The sequence below is a fragment of the Gopherus flavomarginatus genome, chromosome 22 (assembly GCF_025201925.1).
Source record: "Gopherus flavomarginatus isolate rGopFla2 chromosome 22, rGopFla2.mat.asm, whole genome shotgun sequence".
NCBI lineage: Eukaryota > Metazoa > Chordata > Testudines > Testudinidae > Gopherus > Gopherus flavomarginatus.
This window is the reverse complement of record NC_066638.1, coordinates 12,241,342-12,263,647: the sequence shown is the minus strand read 5'-3', so window position 1 is coordinate 12,263,647 and position 22,306 is coordinate 12,241,342. Positions and strand designations below refer to the sequence as shown.

Below are 22,306 nucleotides of genomic sequence, written 5' to 3'. Positions count from 1 at the left end.
TCTCCTGTCCCAGCAGCACGCATCCTGCCGCTCCGAGCCCCAGCTCCAGCAGATCTTCCACAATCAGAAACCCTCTGCAACCCGCTGAACACAACATGCAGCCAGGAAAGCTTTGCTCCAGGCTAAAACTTGGCACAAAAGTCCCAGCCTGGGAGCAAGGATCTGTTTATAGTGTTTGTGCCAGTCAGGAACAAGAGCCAGTGTGGGGTAAGCTATATGGGCAAAAAAATCCAAGCGAAACTTACACTCTTATAGCCCAAAAATGGCTTCAGTGGAAAGACTGCACCGGTCACAAGTTGACCTACTGGGCCAAATTCTTTGTTGGTGTAAATTAGTGCCTCTCCAGCTCTATTTAGAGGAAACCAGTGACTGTAACCCAGCGTTCCTGAGCAACCCTACAATAACAAACTGCAGCTTGGTGCAGCCTCAAGGCTTGTGAGCAACCCAACAATAACAAACCGCAGCGTGGTGCAGCCTCAAGGCTCGTGAGCAACCCTACAATAACAAACCAATGTGCACATGCATGAAAGAAAGGGAATTTTTAAAAGTATCACAAAGGAGACCAAATTCCATTTCAAGATATTATCAACAGATAGAAACACCCATGTCCAGCGGAGCACACCCCCCACCCCCGGCACTCCCCCACCCACTCGAGAGAGAGGCCCTTGGAGAGTGATCGCTGCCCTGTGGCCCCATCCCTTTTGTCGGGTAGATCAGGCCTTGCAAGATGCATTAAAAATATACCGGCCACAACCCACATGCAGCAAATGGCTCCCTGATTTGTTACCATATATAGGCGGGGGGAGGAGGGGGGATGACACTGGAGCCCAGGGAGGCTCCATCCCAGGGCTGTTACAAACAGCCTGTGAAATGTCAGGAAAATGGCAAGATCTCGCCAATGGTTTAAAACAAATAAATCTGTCTTCCTCCTGCTGCTGTGAGTGTGAGAATCCATGGTCAGAGCCGCCCTTGGCTGCATGCAGTCTGCTGCCCTTGTAGCTGGGGGACAGCATGTGTGACTTTCTGCCACCTCTTTGCTCTCCCAATCAGTGGGGGCCACGCAGCTGCTTTAACTCATGGCCGCCTGCAATGGCCCCGAGGCCCGTTGCAAAGGCTGGGGATTGCTGGAGCACAGCGGGCTCCAGCCCTGCTCTCCTTCTGGCATGGCCCTGTGCTGGTGGCAGTGGGGTATGCAGCTTACAGCTGCATCCATGCCACCAGGCGAATCCCCCCTTCATCAGAGGAATGCCCACTGGCTGGTGCTCAAAGCAGCCTGGCCCAGGGCCATGAATCTAGCCCACCAACCTTAAAGAGAAGCTTGCGCCTTCCTCTCGTGCTGGAATTTGGTGCTCTCGAAACCAGGGCCTTGTGGGGCTGACTGTCCCCTTGCACTGCACTGTGTGTCGTCATTTACATCTGGGCAATCTGAGTGCACCTGCCCCGGTCAGCTTTATACTCACTTAGGACAGGTAGGGAAAAACCTCATAATGGACAGTTAAGAAATAACCTACCCAGAGCAGAAAACGCTCCCCAACCTCGAGCCACTGATGACTGGCTTTGCCCTGAAGCAGCAGGGTTTACACCTGGTACACGCTGTTTGTCTTTCGAAGGCAGCTGTGGATTTCACATTTCTGCTCCCCATTCTTGGCTTTGGTGAGATCTAGTGGCAGGGAGTTCCACTGGCCAATCACACACAGCATGAGAAGAGCACTTCTTTGAAATGTGCTTTTTGTATTTTCATTATCACCACGTCCTCTGTACAAATGTGCGGGCTGGGAAGTGATGATCCCCAGCTCCCTGAGTACATCACGGGCCAGGTTTACAGCATGTCGGGTGTGGAGCTCCACTTAAAATCGGCCCTTAAGTGTCACAGTGGGAGCACTTGAAAATCTGGCTCTTATTTTGGTGCCTAAAAGGGCACTGAGCTTGAAGTCTGTCTCTAAGGTGACACAACTACTCCTATTCTTTTTATGGTACTTATATGGCTCTGTTACCCTAGTAGCTGTGAACCTCACTGTCTTCAATGTATTTACCCTCCTACCGGCAGGGCAGTATTACTCGCCCCATTGCACAGATGGCAAACCGAGGCCCAGAGACACTTGGCCCAGGTCACACAAAAAGCCTATGGAAGAGCAAGGGCTCCAAGTCATAGTCTAGTCCCCTAACCACTGAACCATCCTGCCTACTCTCACACCCTGGTACTATTGCCCTTTCAATGAGGAGAGCAGGCTGGCCCTGACAGTCAGGTCACGAGTCTGGGACTTGGGAGACCTGGGCACAATCCCCACTCTGCTACAGATTCCCTGCGTGGCCTTGAGTTAGTTACTTAACCTCTCGATGCCCCCTCTGGGCAATGGGGATGATCGCATTGCCCTAGGCGCAGCGCTGAGGAGAAGCCATTCAGGACTGGAAGGTGCTCCGATACTAGGCATGGGAGGGCGCAGAAGTACTCGGAGGGGTGAGGGTGGAGGAGACCGAACACAAGGGGTTTTGAAAAGAGTCAAAGCCAGGGGAGGTAAAGCTTTAACTCCCACGTGGGCCGTGCCCAGTAACGCCGGGAGCTCTGCAGAGCCCTGGGGCACCCGGGGCGGCTTTAAGCGCAGGCTGGGGTACGTCGGAGTAGGAAAGAACCCAGGCGGAATGGACTCTTTTAGCAGCAACGGGGCCCTTGGCAGCCACATGTGGTTCTGGCTCCTAAACATTTACTCAGCAGTTCACACAGAGTGAACTGCGCCTGCCAAGAGAAACGGAGCGGCAAAGGTGACCTGCCAGGGGAGAGAAGTGGAGTTTGTGCCCTGCTTTGCTCCTCTGGGCTGGAGAAAGGGCTGAAAGGGGGTCACCCCCCACCCCATCCCCCCCTGCTTCTTCTTTGCCTTGGAAACACTAATGGCTTAGAGCAGAGGTGGGCAACCTACGGCCCGCGGGCCCGTCCTGCCCAGCCCCCGAGCTCCTGGCGCAGGAGGCTCGTCCCCGGCCGTTCCCCTGCTGTCCCGCCTCTCCTGCAGCCTCAGCTCACTGTGCCGCCAGCAATGCTCTGGGCTGCGAGCTCTGGGGCAGTGCAGCTGCAGAGCCAGGGCCTGACCCGGTCTCTGTGCTGCGTGGCAGCGGCAGCATGTCCTGGCTGTAAGTGAGCAGGGGGGTTGGATAGAGGCAGGAGAGTTCGGGGTGCTGGTCAGGGGTGTGCCTAGGGGGCGGGAGGGAAACAGGGGGTTGAATGGGGGTCCCTGGGGCAGTCAGGAAGGAGTGGGGGTTGGATGGGGCAGGGGGCAGGGGTCCGGGGTTGGGGTCCATCAGGAATGAGAGGAGGGGATGGATGGGGCGGCAGGGATCTGGGGGCGGTCAGGAGACAGGGAGAAGGGATGGTTGGATGGGGCGGTGGGGATCTGGGGGCAGTCAGGGGACAGGGAGAAGGGGTGGTTGGATGGGGCAGGGGCTGGGGTGGTGGTGTCCATCAGGAATGAGAGGAGAGGTTGGATGGGGTGGTGGGGATCTGGGGGCGGTCAGGGGACAGGGAGTGGAGGGCTGTGAGCAGGGGTCTCAGAGGGGCTGTCAGGGAATGGAGGGGTTGGATGGGGCAGGAGTCCCAGGAGTGGGGACAGATAGGTGGGGGCCGGGCCACAACCCCCTCCCCAACTGGCCCTCCATTCAATTTACGAAACCCAATGCGTTCCTCAGGCCACAAAGTTTGCCCGCCCCTGGCTTAGAGGGATTTCATGTGCAGGCCCTGGGACTAACCTGTCGGGGAGAGTTCAGAGGAAGGACAAATCCTTGGGATGGTATTTTACTCAATATTTGGTAGCCAGTAATTCAGGCTCCCTTGTTAGGGCTTGGGGTCCAGCCTTCCACTGGGGGAAGCTTCATCCCACGGCAGGAGCTGCTGTGTTCATGGCACTTCCCAGCAAGGAGCTCCAGCGCCAGGAGCGTCCGAATCGCACAAAATGCAGCTCAGCGTTAATGACCCCTGCAAAAGTGGGGAGCTGCCAGTACGAACAGGCATCTCCAGTCCCTCTCCAGGCAGGGGAGCAGTATGTGGCCCCCGCACGAGGCGATGGAGGAGATGGACGCGTGAAGTGAGGACCACGTACGTGGGGTGCATCCCGTGGTGTTGCGTGGGCCGGGGGGAGGCGGGGCAAGGCCAAAATATCTACTGCTGCAGGGCTCCTTCTATCCAACCCCATGGAGTCTACACATCAACGGAGCTGTAGCAGCCTGCACAGCGCAGCTCCAACACTGGGCTGCTAAACTCGGCGCCAGATCCCCCACATCCAACCTCACAGCTGCCGTCAAGGTCACTGTGGGGGTTGCACGAAGGGTGGTGTGAGCTGGGACAGCAAAGCCGATGGGTCGCATTCTCTCCTGGGGTAAACTGGAGCAGTTCCATGGAGGCCAATGAAGCTGCCTTGATTTCCCCCAGTGGAAGACTGGGCCCCAAGCCCTAACAAGGGAGCCTGAATTACTGGCTACCAAATATTGAGTAAAATACCATCCCGGGGATTTGTCCTTCCTCTGAACTCTCCCCGACAGGGCTAAATACACTGGGAGTGGGGGGAGCCCTAGAGAATAGACTGTAGGAACAGTCCCGGCCCTGGGGGATGGACTCAGTGATTTAATAGGCATTTTCCGTCTCCAATTTCTATGGTTATTCAGAGATACATTTGATTTCTCTGCAGTGACCCTCTCCTGTGTCCCTTTGACTGAGCACAATGGGGCCCTCTCTTCGCTGTGCACTGAGCTTCCTGGCTGCTTGTCACTCTGTGCCTCTTTGTCGGGCAATTCCCTTCCTGCTTCAGGCTGTGCCACTCCGCGGTTAGCTCCGTTTCCTCTTGGCTGGGGGCTGCTCGCCTCCCCCTCCTATGGCCTGGGCAGCCTGTTGCGTGAGTGATCGGATTCTGGGAAGACAGACATCCCCCTGGCAGAGATTTCTAAAGGTTGTTTCTCCCTCCCTCCACAAGGATTTCTCTGCAGGCAGCCGCTGCTCTGCCTGGCTGGTCAAATCCCTCTTACATCCATTGACTCTCCCCTCGAAAATCCTTGCAATATTTGGGCAATTTCTCAGCAAAGTTAATTAATTTACGGACACATCTGTTCCCATCCCTGCATCCTTTCCCCTCTGTCATGACCCCCCCACATCCCATATAGCTCCTCTGTAAAAAAATTTTCTTGAGCTTCTGCTTATCTAGGATTTTGCGTAACCCTGGTTACAATGCTTCAGTCGGATCTGAGCCCCACTGGGCTGGGGAGGGGTCTGTTCCCAGTTGCAGACTTGAGACCTGGTAGCTCAGGCCTTTGATTGCTGGATCGTGGCCAGAGGCTGCAGGGCTGCGCGCTTTAGTTTGGAAGCTGGAGATGCCTCGGTCCCACTGGGGGCATGTGAACACCAAAAGGCAGCAGAACTGGCAGAACAGCACCGGCTGGTGGGGTTCAGAAGTCAAGCCACAGCCCGTGAGTCCATACTCCGTGTGTCACTGGGTGCCTGTCCCAAGCCATCACCTCAGGGCTGGCGCTACCATTTAGGCAGCCTAGGCAATCGCCTAGGGCGCCAGAATAATTGGTGGGCGCCTTTTTGCCGGACGGGGTGGCAGGCAGCTCCAGTGGAGCTGCCACAGTGGTGCCTGCGGAGGGTCTGCTGGTCCACGGCTCCGGTGGAGCCGCCACAGTCCTGCCTGCAGACGGTCGGCTCCTCGAGTGGCTCCGCTGGACCTCCCGCAGGCACGACTGCGGCAGCTCCACCAGAGCCACGGAGCACCGGACCCTCCGCAGGCACCACTGCGGCAGCTCCACCGGAGCCACGGGACCAGTGCGCGGGGCGCCAAAATTGCCGGCCGCCTAGGGCGCTCAAATCCCTAGCGCCGGTCCTGCATCACCTGCTGGGAGTTCTGGCCAGGGTCAATGGAGAAGGGGCACCAGAGGGCAACACTCTTTCAGTCCATGGGCTCCACCCCGAGCCTGGGTGATTCCTTTGGACAAAGCTGGTGGCTCAGTGCGGATCGCAACAAGGGTTCTCTGAGCTGGGCTGCTGGGAGCAGGACTGGCCGTACCCTAGCGGAGTATCGGGCGCTGAGCCCCCTGGAGTTTGGCATCTTGCCAAACACCTGCTCAGGCAGAACCCCCTTGAAATGAACAGGTGGCGTTGGGAGCTGGTGGGACAGGGACTGGGTCTCCCTCCCTGTTTGCCCAGCACCGAGCACCCTGATACACTATAATAATGGATCAAGAACCTGGAGAGCAGGCTGCAGCCCAGGCAGCCCAGCATAACACTGTGATTCTCCCCTGTGGGGGCTAACTCACCCCTAAGGGCTTCCAGTTCTCCTCCAGCTGTGCTGCTTGCAGCCAAGGGGTCCACACAACACAAGATCCCTGGCCCACCCCCACACGCCTCTCCATCCAGTCCTGCTCCCTGCACAGATCCCTGCTGACGCTGTGCTCTGGGCATGCAAGGGGGTGCGTGGTCTACCCAAACCCAGCCCTCCCTGGTACTGCAATGGTTACACTTCGCCTGCGGCGCTCTATGCCCACTGAGGGAGGCAGGGAAAAATCCCCCCCGTACCCCCTGCAATGTCGTGCTTTGGTGGTTGCCTCTGCCTGTGCGGCGAAAGCTGTGCCAGGGAAGTCCTTACCGCGGCTGGTGCCATCGGAAGGGGATGAGAGCAGCAAGAAGCTGGACGTGCAGCGTTGGGAGGATTCGATGTCCATGTCCCCGAAGGCCAGGAGGAGAGAGCTCCCTTCGGCTGCCTGGATCCTCCACTCGCAGGCTGTGTGATTGGGATACGTGCCAGGGTAGTTCTTGGAGGTCAGCGTCCCACTGTGAGGCGTCAGCACGGTGTGACCACATCCGTCCCCTGGAACACAAGGAGGCAGGGTGAGAGGCGGCCGGACGCATTTCAGACACCAGCAGCGCAAGTGCCTCTCTCAGCTGATACATCGGCCATGATGCAGCTCAACCAGAAATGGCCCCTGCGGTCCAGGCACTAACTGACCCCTCAGAGTCAAGGAGCACCCAGAGTGGGGTTTCAGAGGGGTAGCTGTGTTAGTCTGTATCAGCAAAAACAACGAGGAGTCCTTGGGGCACCTTAGAGACTAAGAGTCTCTACATCACTAAGAGTCTCTAAGGTGCCCCAAGGACTCCTCATCGTTTTTGAAAAAGTAGGGGAAAATGCTGGTCTTAATTTGTCCATGTCTCAGTTTTCCCACCTGCAAAATGGGGGTAGTAACATCCCCCAGTCTGGCAGGACTGTTGGCAGCATCAATTCAGCAGTGTCTGTAATGTGCTCTGGTAGCTTTGGTGGAAGGTGCTACAAAAGATCAAAATCTGTATGATTTCTTAGAATTATTAATAACCCCTAACCTCTAAGGACTCGTCTACACAGGGAAATAGCCCACAGTAGCTCATATGCAGAGTTGTTGCAGCTGTGTGGGTCCCAGGGGATTAGAGAGACAAGGTGGGGGAGGAAATATCTTTTAATGGACTTCTGTTGATGAGTGAGACAAGCTTCCGAGCTCCACACAGATCTTCTTCAGGCCTGGAAAAGGTACTTAGGCCATGTCTCCACTAGCAAGCTTACCCAGCATGGCTGTACCAATGCAGGCGAGTGGCTGGAAGGTCACTCATATGCTGCTCACTGCTGACAGGAGAGAGCTCCCCACTGACACAGCGCTGGGCACGTACCACTTATGCCGGCAAAATATATGTCGCTCCATGGGTGTTTTTTCCCACACCCCTGAGCGACATAAGTTTTGCTGGCATAAGTGGTCGTGTAGAAATGGCCTACAGGTAGACGGGCTCTAAGGAATACAAGCAAAAGTGTCATCTACCTTTCTCCTCTTCAGATCGTTCAGCTACAGATTTCAGGGCTTTTAAAATCAGCTTAAAAAAAAAGTCATTGGAAACCAATGTGTGTGGATGAGAAAACAATCCAGTGACCTCACTACTGCCATATCTATTTGGACGCGTGTCTCTCTAATCAGTGGGTTGCCTACAAATGTTATTTCTTGTTCCAAAAGACAATGTATTGCTTCATTTCTCACCACACGTGTGAGACCATTGCATCTGCTGTTTTCCCAATAGGTTTTAATATAGAATTGTGCCAGTGATACAGTTTAACGTTTTTAGAAGGTCTCTTTCTATAAGTCTATATAATGTATAACTAAACTATTGTTGTATGTAAAGTAAATAAGGTTTTTAAAATGTTTAAGAAGCTTCATTTAAAATTAAATTCAAATGCAGAGCCCCCCCGGACTGGTGGCCAGGACCCGCAGTGTGAGTGCCACTGAAAGTCAGTTCGCATGCTGCCTTCAGCCCGCGTGCCATAGGTTGGCTACCCTTGTGATAGACAAAGGATGGGGGGGGGGGAACTGAGGCAAGGAGAAGCAAAGTGATTTGCCTGGCAGAGGCAGGAATAGAACCAGTCTCTCCTGACTCCTAGTCCACTAAACTGCACTGCCCCTTCTCCCATACCTTTCACCCAAAAGTACACTACAAACTTCGGTTGCTATGGAAATGCAGCCTTCTTTGGGGTGGGACCATACTTGCCTAACCTCAGGCGTTTGGCCTGAGACTCAGCCTCTGATTCCCCTCTTGTTTCATTTACACTCAATGACTTCAGCAGAGCTAGTCCTGATTTCCACCAGTGTAAGTGAAAGGAGGAGTCCCCGAGATCTCAGCACTGCAGCTGCACGGGTGTCATTTGGACCAATTCACCGCCACATTACTCCAGTATTACACCCCAGCCTAACTCCCCTGAAACCAATGGACATCCCCTCTGTCTCAGCCGTTGAATTTAATGGAGTTCACTGGCTCTAAAGACGAGTAACAGAGTGAAGAATCAGGCCCACTGCGTAAAACAGAGGAGGACTACGGAGAGGGGTCTGGATTAGACCAGCTGGAAAGCGAACGCTCATTGAACTCCCAACTCCCACCATTCTCTAGAGTCACTTAAAATATTTTCCTCATTAAACATCCTTTTCTGGGTAATTTTTCAGGCCATAGGGCCAAGAAACATCTTGGGAACTAGAGTGCGGGGACCAGCAAGCCTTAAAATCCCAGATTTTTCAGTTCTCCCCTGTGGCCAGCCATGGATGAGATAAAAAAGCTGGATGATCTTATAGCTAAGGGACTGGGGCAGGGCTGGGACTCGAGGGCCCTAAACTCCATCCCAGAGTCCCTGTGCGGCTTTAGGTAAGTCACTTAGGGCGAGATTTTTAGAGCTATTCACTTCTCTCTGCCCGTTTCCCCACCCACCCTTTGTCTGCCTTGTCTAGTAAGACTGTGAGCTCTTCGAGGCAGGGACTGTCTCTCACTCCTTGTCTGTACCGTGTCCAGCACAATGGGGCCCTGGTATTGGTTGGGGGCCTCTGGGGCCTATTGCAATGCAAATAATACACAGTGAAAAGAAGTCACTTAGGCTTGGCATGTGATCTAAAGGAGAGGGCACACAACTGGGAGTCAGGACACTGGGGCCAGTTCCTGGCTGTCCCAATGAGCTGCTGGCCACATAGGCGCCGACTCTGTGGGTGCTCCGGGGCTGGAGCACCCACAGGGAAAAATTAGTGGGTGCTCTGCAACCACCAGCAGCCAAGCTCCCCTCACCCCCCCCTCCTCCCCTCCTGAGTGTGCTGCATCCCTGCTCCTCCGCCTACCTCTCAGCACTTCCCACCCAGTGGCCGCCAAACAGCTGTTTGGCAGCGTTAGCACACTGCAGGAGGGAACGGGAACACGTGGCACTCAGAGGAGAAGGTGGGGCCGGAGATTTGGGGAAGAAGTTGGAATATTGGCAGGGAGGGGGTGGCGTTGGGGCGGGGACTTTGGGGACGGGGTTGGAATGGGATTGGGGCTGGAGGCAGGGGGGGGTCGAGCACCCATGGGAAAGTGGGGAAGTCAGTGCCTATGGCTGGCCAGCCACTTCACTGCTCTGTGCCTCTGTTTCTTGTCCCCCCTTTGTAAATTCTCCAGGGCAGGGCCTGGCTCTCGCTCTGTGTACATACAGCACCGAGCACAGTGGGGCGCTAATTTTGATTGGTGCCTGTCGCTGCTACTGTGATACAATGATAAAGCTGGGCCTGGCAGCTGTTTGTTTTTGCCGCTGCCTGAAAAACTTAAAACCACACTGCCCTTCCTCCTTCCAGCTTTCTCTCTGGCAGCACTGACATGTGGTTAACCAAAATTAGGAATTCTATCCCTTCATACATTACAGCTCTGCCACCAGCCACTGATCACAGAAGAGATACCATGGGCATAGGAGAACGTTAACAACCCTATCAGAGAAAGCAAGTTGGCTCCCCCTTGATCTTTGCAAACTGAGTTTGGCCCAATGAAACCAGACTGATCACTTTCTCTCCCCCTTACTGGTCAGTTTCACTTTCTGGGTCTCCTGCACTACCAAGCTGTTGTGCTTGCCTGGTTTCCCACCCCGACAGAGAAATGCTTCCATGTAGGGAGAAAAAACTTGATTTGGTTTAAATAATAACCATGTCTAAAAGCCCACAGCAGGAAAAACCACTCTTCATATTCACTTTCACGGCCTGATCCAAAGTCACTCGAAGTCTTTCCATTGATTTCAGGGGACTTTGGCTCAGGTCCTTGTCCCTTTAAAAAGAGGAAATAAACAATGAAATAAACAATTTGGGGCTTACACTAAATTGACGGTGCCCCTTAAAAGCAAAACTTGAAGAAGGAGGGAGGTGACCAGGGTTCTGCCAAGATGTTCTATTCGGGGCGGGTCTTTTCATCAATCACAGACTGGTCCTGGCCAATAGAGGCTGAGTGTGGTCTCTGGAGCTCATTCTTTGGGTGGGTACAAATCAAGTGCTTCTGATCAGGAGGAGAAAAGACTCCATTATCCTCGCGCAAACGGGTTCGTTGTTTATTTCCGATAACGCTGAGGCTGCTGGGAGCTCATGAGCCAGGCTGCTGTCCCCGCCAGCACACATGCTTTTCAGCCCCATAAAGCCCCCAGTTTTGCCAGCCACCCCCTTGGCAGCCCATGGTCCGGAGTTGCTATAGCACACGCTGGCTGGGGCAAAGCCTTTAACAGAGGAGCCACTGTGTGGCCAAATATCAATTAGGTCCCTTCTCTTGCTTGTCAGCTATTGTGCAGCCTGCATTTCAAATGAAAGCAGCTGCAACCATAACCAACCATCCCCATCTATTGGCAGCAGGACAAAACGGAGACATTGAAGGCGTCCCTTTGCTCGCTTGCTGTTCCCTTAGCTTTTCTCAGCCTCTCGCAAGGAGATGAGACCCCAGCGCGCACAGCTTAAGAAAAACCTTCCCGCAAGAGCTGCTTGTGGGAGGCCAAACTATTATTCTTCGCACATCGGCACGCACTCGGCTCTGGAATGCCAAAGCAGGAAGCTCCCGTGGTCCGGGGCGACCTCCGGCAGCCCTCACAACACCATCCTGCTGCGAAGGAGGCTGGCCAGAGGGAGAGGAGTGGACAGCTCTGTTCTGGACAGCACTGCATTCACAAGCAGACGTAGGGCTTGATTCTAGTGTCATGGAGTTCGGGTGACACACCTGTCCCTTATTTCATTGATTCATCTTAGGGTGACCACCTGTCCCTTATTTTAAATGGTGTCCCTTGACCATTTTTAAACATTAGCTGAAGCTTACAACAATTGCACTGTACACTAGAGGACAGTGGAAACGTATAGAAATGTGAGAAAAATCCATGATATGCTAAAGGAAATAGTGTTTCCCTAAAATGTCCCTTAAAAGAAAGTGTTGTCCCTTATTTCCATCCAACCCAGGTGGTCAGCCTACATGGCATAAATCAGGAGTCACGCCGATCTCTTCAAACCTGGCACTTCCCTGGTAGAGCAAGCCAGGCGAATACCATCAATTCTGGGGGAGTCAATGCCACTACTCCAAGCTCAGATGCCCGGAGTGGATTCCCACAGCAGCTAGAAGCAGGCCCTACCTGTCGATCCCAGGGACAGAGGAGGAAAGGGGTGTGTTTTCCCTTAGGAAAAAATAGCTTGCAGAGGTTTACAGTGAATTTGGAGCAAAGTCCCTGATTTCCCCACAGAACAGGGAAAGTCTGGACTGTTACAAGAGGCAAGCTCTCTCCTCCTGCCTGGTTGATGAGCCCCCAGGTCGCTAGGCCGGCAATCGCTAGGCAGTGTTCAGCCTCCTCCATAATTCATTGAGTCCCTCTCTGTGAGGCAGCACCAGTGACACTGGTTTGTGTGAGATGGACTCCTCCCCATGAGGCGCTGAGCTCATACCACCATCTCCTTTCACAGAAGCCTGTGAACGGCTGCCAGACGGGAACAACTGCTGGCCACGTCCAGTCCCGCAAGGCACTGCCAGCGCTTTAACCAGGGGCTCCTCCAAAATGGCCATCTCCCCCCTTAGCCTTTGAAATGCCCCGGATGGATGCCAGGGGTGTGCATAATGCAGAGCAAGGCGGGTGAGGAACTGAGGAATCCAGTTTAAAATGCTCTCGCCCCACCCAAGGGCAAAGGCAGCATCCCCAGGCAGACTCCTCCAGGAGCTTGTGCTTTGCTGGCTACATTTACACCAAAAAAAAAAAAAATCCTGGGCCAGATCCTTGACAGGTGTTAGCCAGTACAACTCTCCTGACGTCGTCGGCAGGGCTGCACTGATTTACATTGCCTGAGGATCTGACTCAAGCTGCATTGCTGATCAAGTCAGCTGGCCTGTTTTGCAGTGAAGGGGCACTGTGGGGGAATCCTACAGTGACAGATCTGGCAATTTCCTGCACTATCTTTGGGAGAGCTCACTGTATTAAGATGGTGGATCATTGTGGGCTGGGGCTTATCTGTAATTCCATGTGGGAGGAAGTACAGTGTGGGGTAATGCAGACAATTTCACTCAGGTTCTAACACTGCTACGGAGGCACCTTCACCTGGAAAGACCGGCATATATTGGTTCAGACTGGATTCTCCAGAGACCAATGGACAAAGAAAGGACTTTTGGATGAACAGCCTGAGTTTAAACTGATGCTGGGCCTTCTTTTTGATGCAGGAAATGGACAGATCCTTCTGTCCAAGAGGGTCCCACATCCTTAGGGAAGGGTTGGAAGGACTGACACCTGCCAGAGCTTAAGGCTGCAGTTGGGCATGATCTCTGGTAAGCTTATTAGCATGCATGTCGTTTCTTTGATTGTTTGTATATGTCTTCTCTGTCATGCTTTTACCTTAAGAATAAATGTGCTTGCTTAGAAAGAGGTGTGGGGTAACATAGAGCTCTGGGCAATTACCTGGTCATTGCCTTTGGAGAAAGCAGAATGAAGATGCAGGCCTTTTAGGCAGTCTGGCTTGCTGCGGATATCACAGTGCAGGCAGGGAGCTGTGAAGCCTGGAAAAATCCCAGTGCAGAGGGAGAGACGCGGGTCCCCGTCCAAGAGGGGTGAAAGCTGGGGAGCCAAGAGCCTAGAGTGGTTGTTTTTGTTGGACCACAGAGAGGGTAGCCCTTAACTTTGATGCTTCCCCAGGAGAAACATTGGTTGAACTTTTCAAAGCCAATGGCGGGATGTCCCCACATGACCCCCATTTGCCAGCAAGTGGGGGTCACTGAATCCCCTCGTGGGCTTTGCAAATCTCAATCACTGGGCCCGATTCCCCTCTGCGTTGCACCCTGCGTCACCACCGACACCTGTGCTCAGAGGGGTAAGTCGCTACCACCAATGCTTTCTGATTGAGCAGCGCTCTACACCCATGCTGATCAGATGTCACAGATTAGCACATGGTGCAGGGTGGTGGCCAGCCAGTCTCTTCCTGTCTGCTATTTGGTGCACTCTTGGCCAATTCGGCGGCACGGAATTTGCTTCTCAGCAGTAGATTTCTGGATAAGGGGGAAAAGCAGGAGGTGCGGTGACATTCCCACCACCCACCTGATATTTGTATGGGAAAGTCCTCTCTAGCAAGGAGGGCTTAACGGAAGCCAGAGGTTTGGGGAGGGAGTGGGGGTAACAATTCCATCAGCGCAAGGGAGGTGACCTCCATCACCCCTTTATTTAGGGCAGGGGTCGGCAACCTTTCAGAAGTGCTGTGCCAAGTCTTCATTTATTCACTCCGATTTAAGGTTTCACGTGCCAGTCCTATACATTTTAATGTTTTTAGAAGGTCTCTATAAGTCTATAATATACAACTAAACTATTGTTGTATGTAAAGTAAATAAGGTTTTTAAAATGTTTAAGAAGCTTCATTTAAAATTAAATTAAAATGCAAAGAGCCCCCGGACTGGTGGCCAGGACCCAGGCAGTGTGAGTGCCACTGAAAATTAGTTCATGTGCCGCCTTCGGCAGACGTGCCATAGGTTGCCTACACCTGATTTAGGGGGTGGAAATGTTACCAGGGAGTTAGTTATAACTGGAACTAGGCTGAATCAGACCCAGTGCCCTAAACGGGAAAGTCTCCCTGGTCCATTCCCAACCTCAGCTGTCAGGTCATCCCGTCAATTTCTTTTTGAGTTAACTGGAAAAAAAATCAATGTAATTTTCTCCTGACGGGGAGCATGGCACTTTCGGGAATTGCTGACCTGCTGCACAGATTGAAGACGCAGACGAATGGGATTAATGTCATAAGGTTAGAGTTTAATCAAGACTCAGGGAGCAGGCGAGGGTAATCTGCTTGGCCAGCATGATGCCGAAGTATATCCAAAGCGTGCTGTGTAGATTCTGGCCGTGCGCCGCTGTGGCTGTGTTATCTGCTGCCTTCCAACTCCCATGGCAGGAAGCATTTTTGTTCCAGAGCAAAATGCCTGGAGCGTCTTTATAATCCAATAAAGAGAATGCGGGGGGGGCGAGAGACTGCAAAGGAACGGTGGCAAGAGATGTCCAGTTTGTGGGCACCGTGTGGGGGCTGCCCAGCCACTGGCTTGGAGAAGTCAGAACAGGCTAATGGGGATTCACCGGTGTTGGAGAGGACCTGGCTGTCAGTGGTTGAACAAACCCACTTCAGCAGAAGACCAGAGACAGGCCAAGGGGAAGCAACTTCACACTTTTTTCATCCCCTTAACCAGGCCCTCCTCAGATACCAGGGACGCCCTATGGACTGCAGCTCCGTGTCCTAGAGCAAGTCAGTGGCAGATTTAGGAATGGAACCACGGAGCCCTCGCTTTGCCTTAAGCCAGGGATCCGGCTTCCCCTTTGCTGCCCATGTTCAGACAGCAGAGTAGGCAGCTCCTAATCTGGGGGGAGTTTCTCCCTTGTCTGGCTTGGCTTCAGAGGTGCAGGGTTGCTTTTGGAAGAGCAGTGGTGGGATGGGAGATGGAGGTATGGAGTTAGAAGAGCTGCCATCACCCCTCCCTCTCCGCCTCTGCCCCCTGAAGATCCTGCTGCTGCAGCTCAGAGGAAGATGGAGAGAGAGGGCCAAGAGGAGATTGGCCTGGGAAATGAAGCCCTCTGTAAAAACACCCAAACCCTCCCTAATGCACATGCTAAGCACACATGCCAGAGATAAGCCGAGCTCCACACCTGTGGCCAGGGATTTAATTTCAGGACTCTGCTGCTTATGAAGATGCTATCGGGTGTCTGATAATTGAAAAATGAAAACTAATAAGGCATTTAACACTTGGTGCCTGTGGAGCCCTGCTGATTAATTACACCCCACTCTCCTTGGGGCTCCGGGCCTGTTGTAACTGGAGCAGGGAGAACGCTGCTGAACAGCGATCATGAATAGCCCTTCCCCTTTGAACAGCTAGTTAGTTCCCTTCCCTTTCACTGGTGCGGGCTAGTGAAAAGAACACTAAACTGGGGGAGTTGGGAGACCAGCTTTCTGTTCCTGGTTCTACTACGGACCTGCTCAGTGACCTTGGGTAAGTCCCTTCATCTTCCTATCCCTCTGTTTCTTGTCCTGCTCTTTGTCTGTTTAGACCATGAGCTCTTTGCAGGGGCTGCATCTCTCTATGTGTATGTACAGCTCCTAGCACAATGGGTAGAGCTCTGCATATCCACGGACCATTTTTGCGGATAGTGGATCAGATGCAGATACAACCATGCAGGGCTCTACTCACTGGCGGCACCTGGCCTGTGGTGTCCAGATTGGGCAGCCCGGGGGCCACAGCATGCTTGGGGCCAACAGCCAGTGGCTGGGGCTGGGCAGCAGGTCGGAGTCAGGGTTGTTCAGCACCCGCTTGCCATGCTGCTTCCTGTCCAGCAGCTCGGGCCCCTCGAGCAGCACCAGCATCCCCACCACGGCCTGGGCTCAGCAGTATCTGAATTCTCGGGGACTAGATGGCTCAGGAGACAGGCTCATAAGCCATTACTCTTCCCCTATAAGACACCAGATGCAGCCACTGTTAGCCAGGAGTGAAAGCTTTCACAAGAGCTCATCACTGACATGAGTTTGGTGGGTTTCAACCCAATTCTTAGAGAGAGAGTGTCCGCATCACACAAACCCACTGCCACAGAGTGACAGAGAGACCACAGTCCAAATGGGCCCTGGAGACTGAACTCTTCTCTTATGTCTACAGGTTAGGGATGAATGGATATTGGTGGGGTAGGTTGGGGACTGGCAGCCTCAGCGGGGGAGTATATCCCAGTGCCCTTGTTGTGCTGGTACCTCGGCTCCTTGTTTCCTGCTGTAAGTGGGTCACTAGAAATGACACAAACGTTCTTCTCCTCACAAAGAGGGAATTTGCGGGAAAGGCTCTTTGTATCCCGGTGACCAGAGCTTAATCATTTACCTGCTGCCTCTGGAATGCAAATTTTCTTGATCAGCCTCTTGGGGTTTGCAAGGGAGCAAGCCAGTGAAAAGAGTCCATCAGCTGTTATCCAACAAAAGAAAGGAGCAATAGTCTTTCAAAGCATCCAGTCATCTTCATCCTTTCCCCCTTCCATGGGGGCTCCCACCCAAGGATTCATACAAGGGATCCAACTTTCCCAGCTCCTGTCAAACCTTCTTGCAAGCCCGCCTTTTCATAAGGAACATGTGCACCCCCAACTTCCCACCTGCAGGACCTGCCTGCAACACCCCTGATGATCCTGTCTCATACCTTCCCAAACTGCAAAAGCTGTGGAGCTATGGAGGAAGCCGGCAGAATTCCCAGTTTCTGCAGAATCCCGATTCCCACGGTCTGGGGGTTATTTTTTCCTGATATGTAAAAAACTCTAACTGAACTTTCTTGTTTTCCCGGCACACTTGCATCTTCCTGGGTATATTCAGCAGGAAAATGCTTTCATAGTGTTCAGCAGATTCCTGCCAGGATATTTGCTACAGGATGCAGGAAAGACAAAACACAACACTGCATCTCACTTCCTTTTGGTTCCAAGCTACAGCATCAAAACCAGGCAGCACTTGCATTCTGTAAGGCCAATGCTAGATGTCTATTGCCTCGGTGTGTGTATGTGTATCAATAGGTTAATGTCTAATTTATTTACTTCCAAAGGCTTCCTTTCTAGGAATCAGTTAGCGCCACAAATATTTAACCCTGAAATCAGCTTACAGCTTTAAAAAAGAAAATCAAATGCAATTTATATGGAAATCTACAAGAGAAAATGCCCTGTTCCCTTAATCTGATCCTGTTCAGAGGACTACAGCGTACTCTTAACTAGTGCTGGGCAAACTGGTTTTGGCCAAAAACAAAACAAACAAAAAAAGCAGGTGTGGAGACCCTGAACTATTTTGCAACTTTATGTCAATTTCACCAAACTGTTTGGCGTGGGGAGGGGGAATACCCCAAAATTGAAATTTCATTTTAACATTTTCTAAAATTTTCCATTTTTTGGTTTGAAATGAGTTTTTGTTTAAAAATGTCCTTTAATTTATTTTTAAACCTGTCAAAACTGTCTTAAAATGCTCTGCGTGTTAACCGAATGTGTCATTTGACCACAAGTGAGTTTTTGGTTTTGACTTTTCAGCGGAACAGAAGTTTTGCAAAATGTTGGTTCATCCCAAAACTAATTTCCCTGCCTTCCTTGATTTTTTTTGAATTGATGGTGAACCTAAAAATCTATTGCTTGCCGATCTCTACCCTTAATCCATGCACAAATGCCATGGACAGCCGAAATCTCCTGCTTGGCTCATGTGTTTCATACCAAACTCCAACCAGTCTAAACGAAATTTGCAAACCTTTTCATGATTATGGGAGACCAAGCTGCGGTCTAGTGAACTGATCACAGCACAGAGTCAGGAGACCTGAGTTTTCGTCCCACCTCTGCTACCGATCCTCTGTGCAACCTTGGGCAAGTCGCCATCCTTCTCTAACTTTCCCCCTCTGCAAAATGAGATGAGGATACCCATTTATGTGAAGGGCTTTAATATCTATGAATGAGAAATACTATAAAGTGCAAATTGTTATCAGCATGGTTGTAGGCGTGAAATCACATAAAATTCACTCGCTTCACACAGTTACCAGATGAATTTCACTGGAAGTATTTTTGGGCTCATCCAACTCCCAAACTCAACAGTCAGCAAAGCATATGTGAACTGATGCAAACAGGGGGAAAAGGATTTGTACGAATCGCTGCGAACTGGAACCTCTAAGATTTGCCCAGCTGTTAACCATAAGCTGTATATATCCTCCTAGCGCTGAATTCAGAATCAGGCCTCATAACACTACCAGTCCACAGTCATGGCTCCATAGCAAAGTCTGCAAGATCCACATCTTGCGTCTCCGAGGCCCTAGGGTCAGAGATGATACCGTTTTACTACAAGGTATTGATGTGTAATGCGGGATGCCCAGTCTAAAAGAGCAGATAGCAGCACTGAGCAGCTGCAGCGCACGCAGTATATGTGAGGAGGGGATATCGCTGTTTGATACTGATGAGCTTTCACGGTAGGGACCTGAAAGGGTAAGAGATTGGGGCTGGGGGAAGAGATCATTTCATCTGTCCAGTGGAGGGGGCAGAAAAGCACATTTTCTAGCTAATTCATTCATTTCTCTCTTACACGTTTCCTTCACACTTGTGTTTTCCCACCATTCCATCCAGCCTGCTCCCGGTGTCCCCACTGGCTTCTTATAGTAACATCATGACAGCCCCTGACTTGAGATTCGGACTGGAATAATTGACAGTTGCCGTGGTTTAATTATCTGAGTATAGAAATGCTAAGTCTCATGAACTCTCTTGTTATTTGGCTAAGCTAAATCAGTTCCCCTCCCGCAGAAAAAAGAAGCCACCCAGCTTTTATGCTGCTCCTTTCTATGTAACCGTGTGGCCTTCAAAGGGAATGGAGGGCCTGATCCATGCCAATGGAAAGCCTCTCACTGACTTCTATGAGCTTTGGAGCAGGCTCTGAGCCATTGACTGGAGCAGATGGGCACCCATGCCTACCAGTGCCAGGCCAGACCCTGAAAACCCTTACCCATGACAGCAGGAGGATTCACAGGAGGATCTAGCCTGAAAGATGCTCAGCACCCCTCGAAGACTTAGTGTGAGTTGGGAAGCACTCAGTACATCACCGGATCAGGCCCACAAGCAAGGAGCAGCTGCTCACAAGATCAGTCGGAGGGTGCTAAGGGGAACAGAAAAGGGGTTATGCAACAGCCACCAAGTTGGCCGGCACCCTTGGGATCGAACCGGGGAGCCATGAACACACACGGAGCAAAAGCGCCTGCCGCGCGGCTGCAACAGACTCGTCTCCTCAGTGGGTCGGCACAACACACTCTGCAGCACACTCACCAGTGGGTTACACTTGTTCCCCTTTTAGGGAAGGGTTACAGGGCCACCTGGCAGACTGTTCCCCATGGCATTTACGCTCTACTCCTCCTCTGCCTTGCAGCTCTCAAAACCCTTCACAACCACTTCCTGCATTGAATGAAGCTTTGACAACGTGCTCGGGCCGTATAAGCCGCAAAGCTGAGCTGGTCCCTGCCCCAAGGAACGTGCTATCCAAGAGACAACCCCCGAGGAGACAGGACACGCTGGGAGGTCCAGGGAGGGTGTTCACTTTGCGCTTTGCTTCCCTTGCGTGTGTTGATGTCTTTTGCGCAGTTTCCGAAGAAGTGAGGTTTTAGGAGGTGGCAGAATGAGGAGAGTGCGAGGCCTGGTACCTGGGCTTTGAAGGTTGATCCCATCTGAAGGGGCCGTGAAACACTTAGGTTTTGGCTACACTGGTGCTTTATAGCACTGCAACTTTCTCGCTTAGGGGTGTGAAAAAACACACTTCAAAGCACTGCCGCGGGAGTGCTCCCGCAGCAGCGCTGTATGGCTGCAAGTGTAGCCATACCCTTAAGCTATGTCTACACTGAAGAGCTGTGCCGGATACACCCCAGTGTAGACAAGGCATGCACCGACAGAAGGAATTTTTCTGTTGATATAGGAACACTGCCCCCCTGAACAACAACTGCTGTGCCAAATCGGCAGACCTGCGTCTGCACTGGGCACTTTCTCAGCATAGCTATGATGGCAAGGGACCGGGGGGGGGGGGGGGAGGGTGTTCACGCCACTGACTGATAGAACTAGGCTGGTATGTTTCAAGGGTAGACCAAGCCTGAATCTGGTCAACTTCTGCTGTACAACTCAGTCACTATGGGGTATACATATTGGTCACATGTTTCATTCCTATGTGTCCTTCTATAGCAGTGCTTTTCAAACTTTTGTACTGGTGACCCCTTTTGCATAGCAAGCCTCTGAGTGCCACCCCCCTTATAAATTAAAAACACTTATTTATATATTTAACACCATTACAAATGCTGGAGGCAAAGCAGGGTTTGGGGTGGGAAGGCTGACAGCTCATAACCTCCCCATGTAATACCTTCGCGACCCCCTGAGGGGTCCTGACCCCCAGTTTGAGAACCTGTGTTCTGTAACTTTTCATTCATACAACACACCGAGGAGCCTCTGGAAATATCCACATCTTAAAAACCAATCAATGTAGACTGAGAAAGAGGCATTAATACGCAACCAGCGTATAAACAGCCAGTCAAGTCCTCTATGTGCATGAAAATGGACAGCAACACACACACTATGGACTTCAGCATGAGCTGCCAAAACTCCCCTTGACGCCAATGGGAGAGTTTTGGAGGAACAATCATGCAAAAGCCAGAGACGGGTACTCTGACCTCCTACTCCAAATACCTCACACATATACACAGGCACAAGCGCACACGTCTGTGGGGTAACAGTTACGATCCACTGAAATTCACAGCTTACTGGGTTTTGCCTCATCAGCAATGACCCCCCACTTGGTAAGGCAACTCCCATCCTTTCCATGTGCTGTAATAGTTATATGGCTTTTTGTATTTTTCACTCCATGCATCTGATGAAGTGGGTTTTAGCCCAGCAAAAGCTTATGCCCAAATAAATGTGTTAGTCTCTAAGGTGCCACAAGGACTCCTCTGTGTTTTTGCTGATACAGGCTAACACAGCTATCCCTGGAAACCAGATTTTGTTAGTGAATCAGTTTCCAAACAGTGCAGATACAAGGAGACCCGCCATGCCAAAGATTGGGGTGATTCGCCTGGAAAAAGCACACTCTACATCAGAGACGCTGACTCCATGGGTGCTCCGGAGCTGGAGCACCCAAGGGAAAAAAATAGGGGGTGCTCCGCACCCACGGGGGCGATCAGCTGTCAGCCTACCTGCCTGTGACAGTCCAGCGTGGACTGGCCACCCATTTGATTCCCGCAGGCGCTTTAAAAGAGGCAATAGCGCGCACGTTATAGTTATGTTGCGGGTGGCCCCACGGAGCCCAGCGCGGAGCCAGGGCAGTGGAAGCAGCTGGCGGGAGGGAGGGCTATTCCGTGCAGCAGACCCGGTGCATTTCCCTGCCGCTATGGGTCCGATACGGGGAGTGGGCTCTCCCCCTTTAGCCCGAAGGGGGCTCTGCGATCCCGGCCCCGCTCCACCGCTCTTGCTGGGCAGAGCCCGGACCCAGCTGCCCCTGGCGGGGGACGCTTCGCCCCACCCCGCCTGCCACTCGCAAACTTTTCCTCGGCAGCCGGGAACTTCTCTCCCCCCACCCCGCGCGGGGACTCACCGCTCTGGGCGCCGGCCGGCGACACGTCCAGCGGCCGCAGCAGCTGGAACAGCTGGAGCAGCAGCGGCGCCCGCAGCCGGGAGCGCATCGCAGCGGCAGCCGCAGCAGCAGCCCGGCCCGGAGTGACTCCGGCCCCGCAGCGCTGCAGCGCCCCGGGCCGCTGCATCCCGGCGCGCGGGAGTCTCCCCGCCCCTCCTGGGCCATTGGCTGCCGGCGCCGGCCCGGCCCTGGCCACAGGCCTGTCCCCGCTGCCAATCAGCGGAGAGCGGGTCCCGGGCTCTCCCCGGCCGTGCCCTATTATGGAAGCGGGGCGAAGGGGCGGGCAGGGGCCGGGGCAGGTGCGGGAGCTCGGCTCTGCCAGCGCCGGAACGCGTCACGCGGGGAGTGGGACGTGGGAGCGAGTCCAGAGCGGCTGGTGAGGAGG

At 52.8% G+C, this 22,306-nt stretch overlaps 1 protein-coding gene across 3 annotated transcripts in view; it reads right to left on the bottom strand.

The window, feature by feature from the left end:
* LOC127039201 (discoidin, CUB and LCCL domain-containing protein 1-like) overlaps window positions 1–21,978 on the bottom strand; it is a 64,821-nt gene extending 42,843 nt beyond the window's left edge. For all 3 annotated transcript variants that reach the window (XM_050932513.1, XM_050932514.1, XM_050932515.1), the window contains exons 1-2: window positions 21,883–21,978; window positions 6,618–6,839 (exon numbers count right to left, since the gene is read on the bottom strand). In XM_050932513.1, coding sequence (XP_050788470.1) covers window positions 6,618–6,839; window positions 21,883–21,970 — 310 coding nt within the window. In that variant the 5' untranslated portion in view covers window positions 21,971–21,978. The remainder of the gene's footprint in view (window positions 1–6,617; window positions 6,840–21,882) is intronic.
* Window positions 21,979–22,306: the final 328 nt, after the last annotated feature.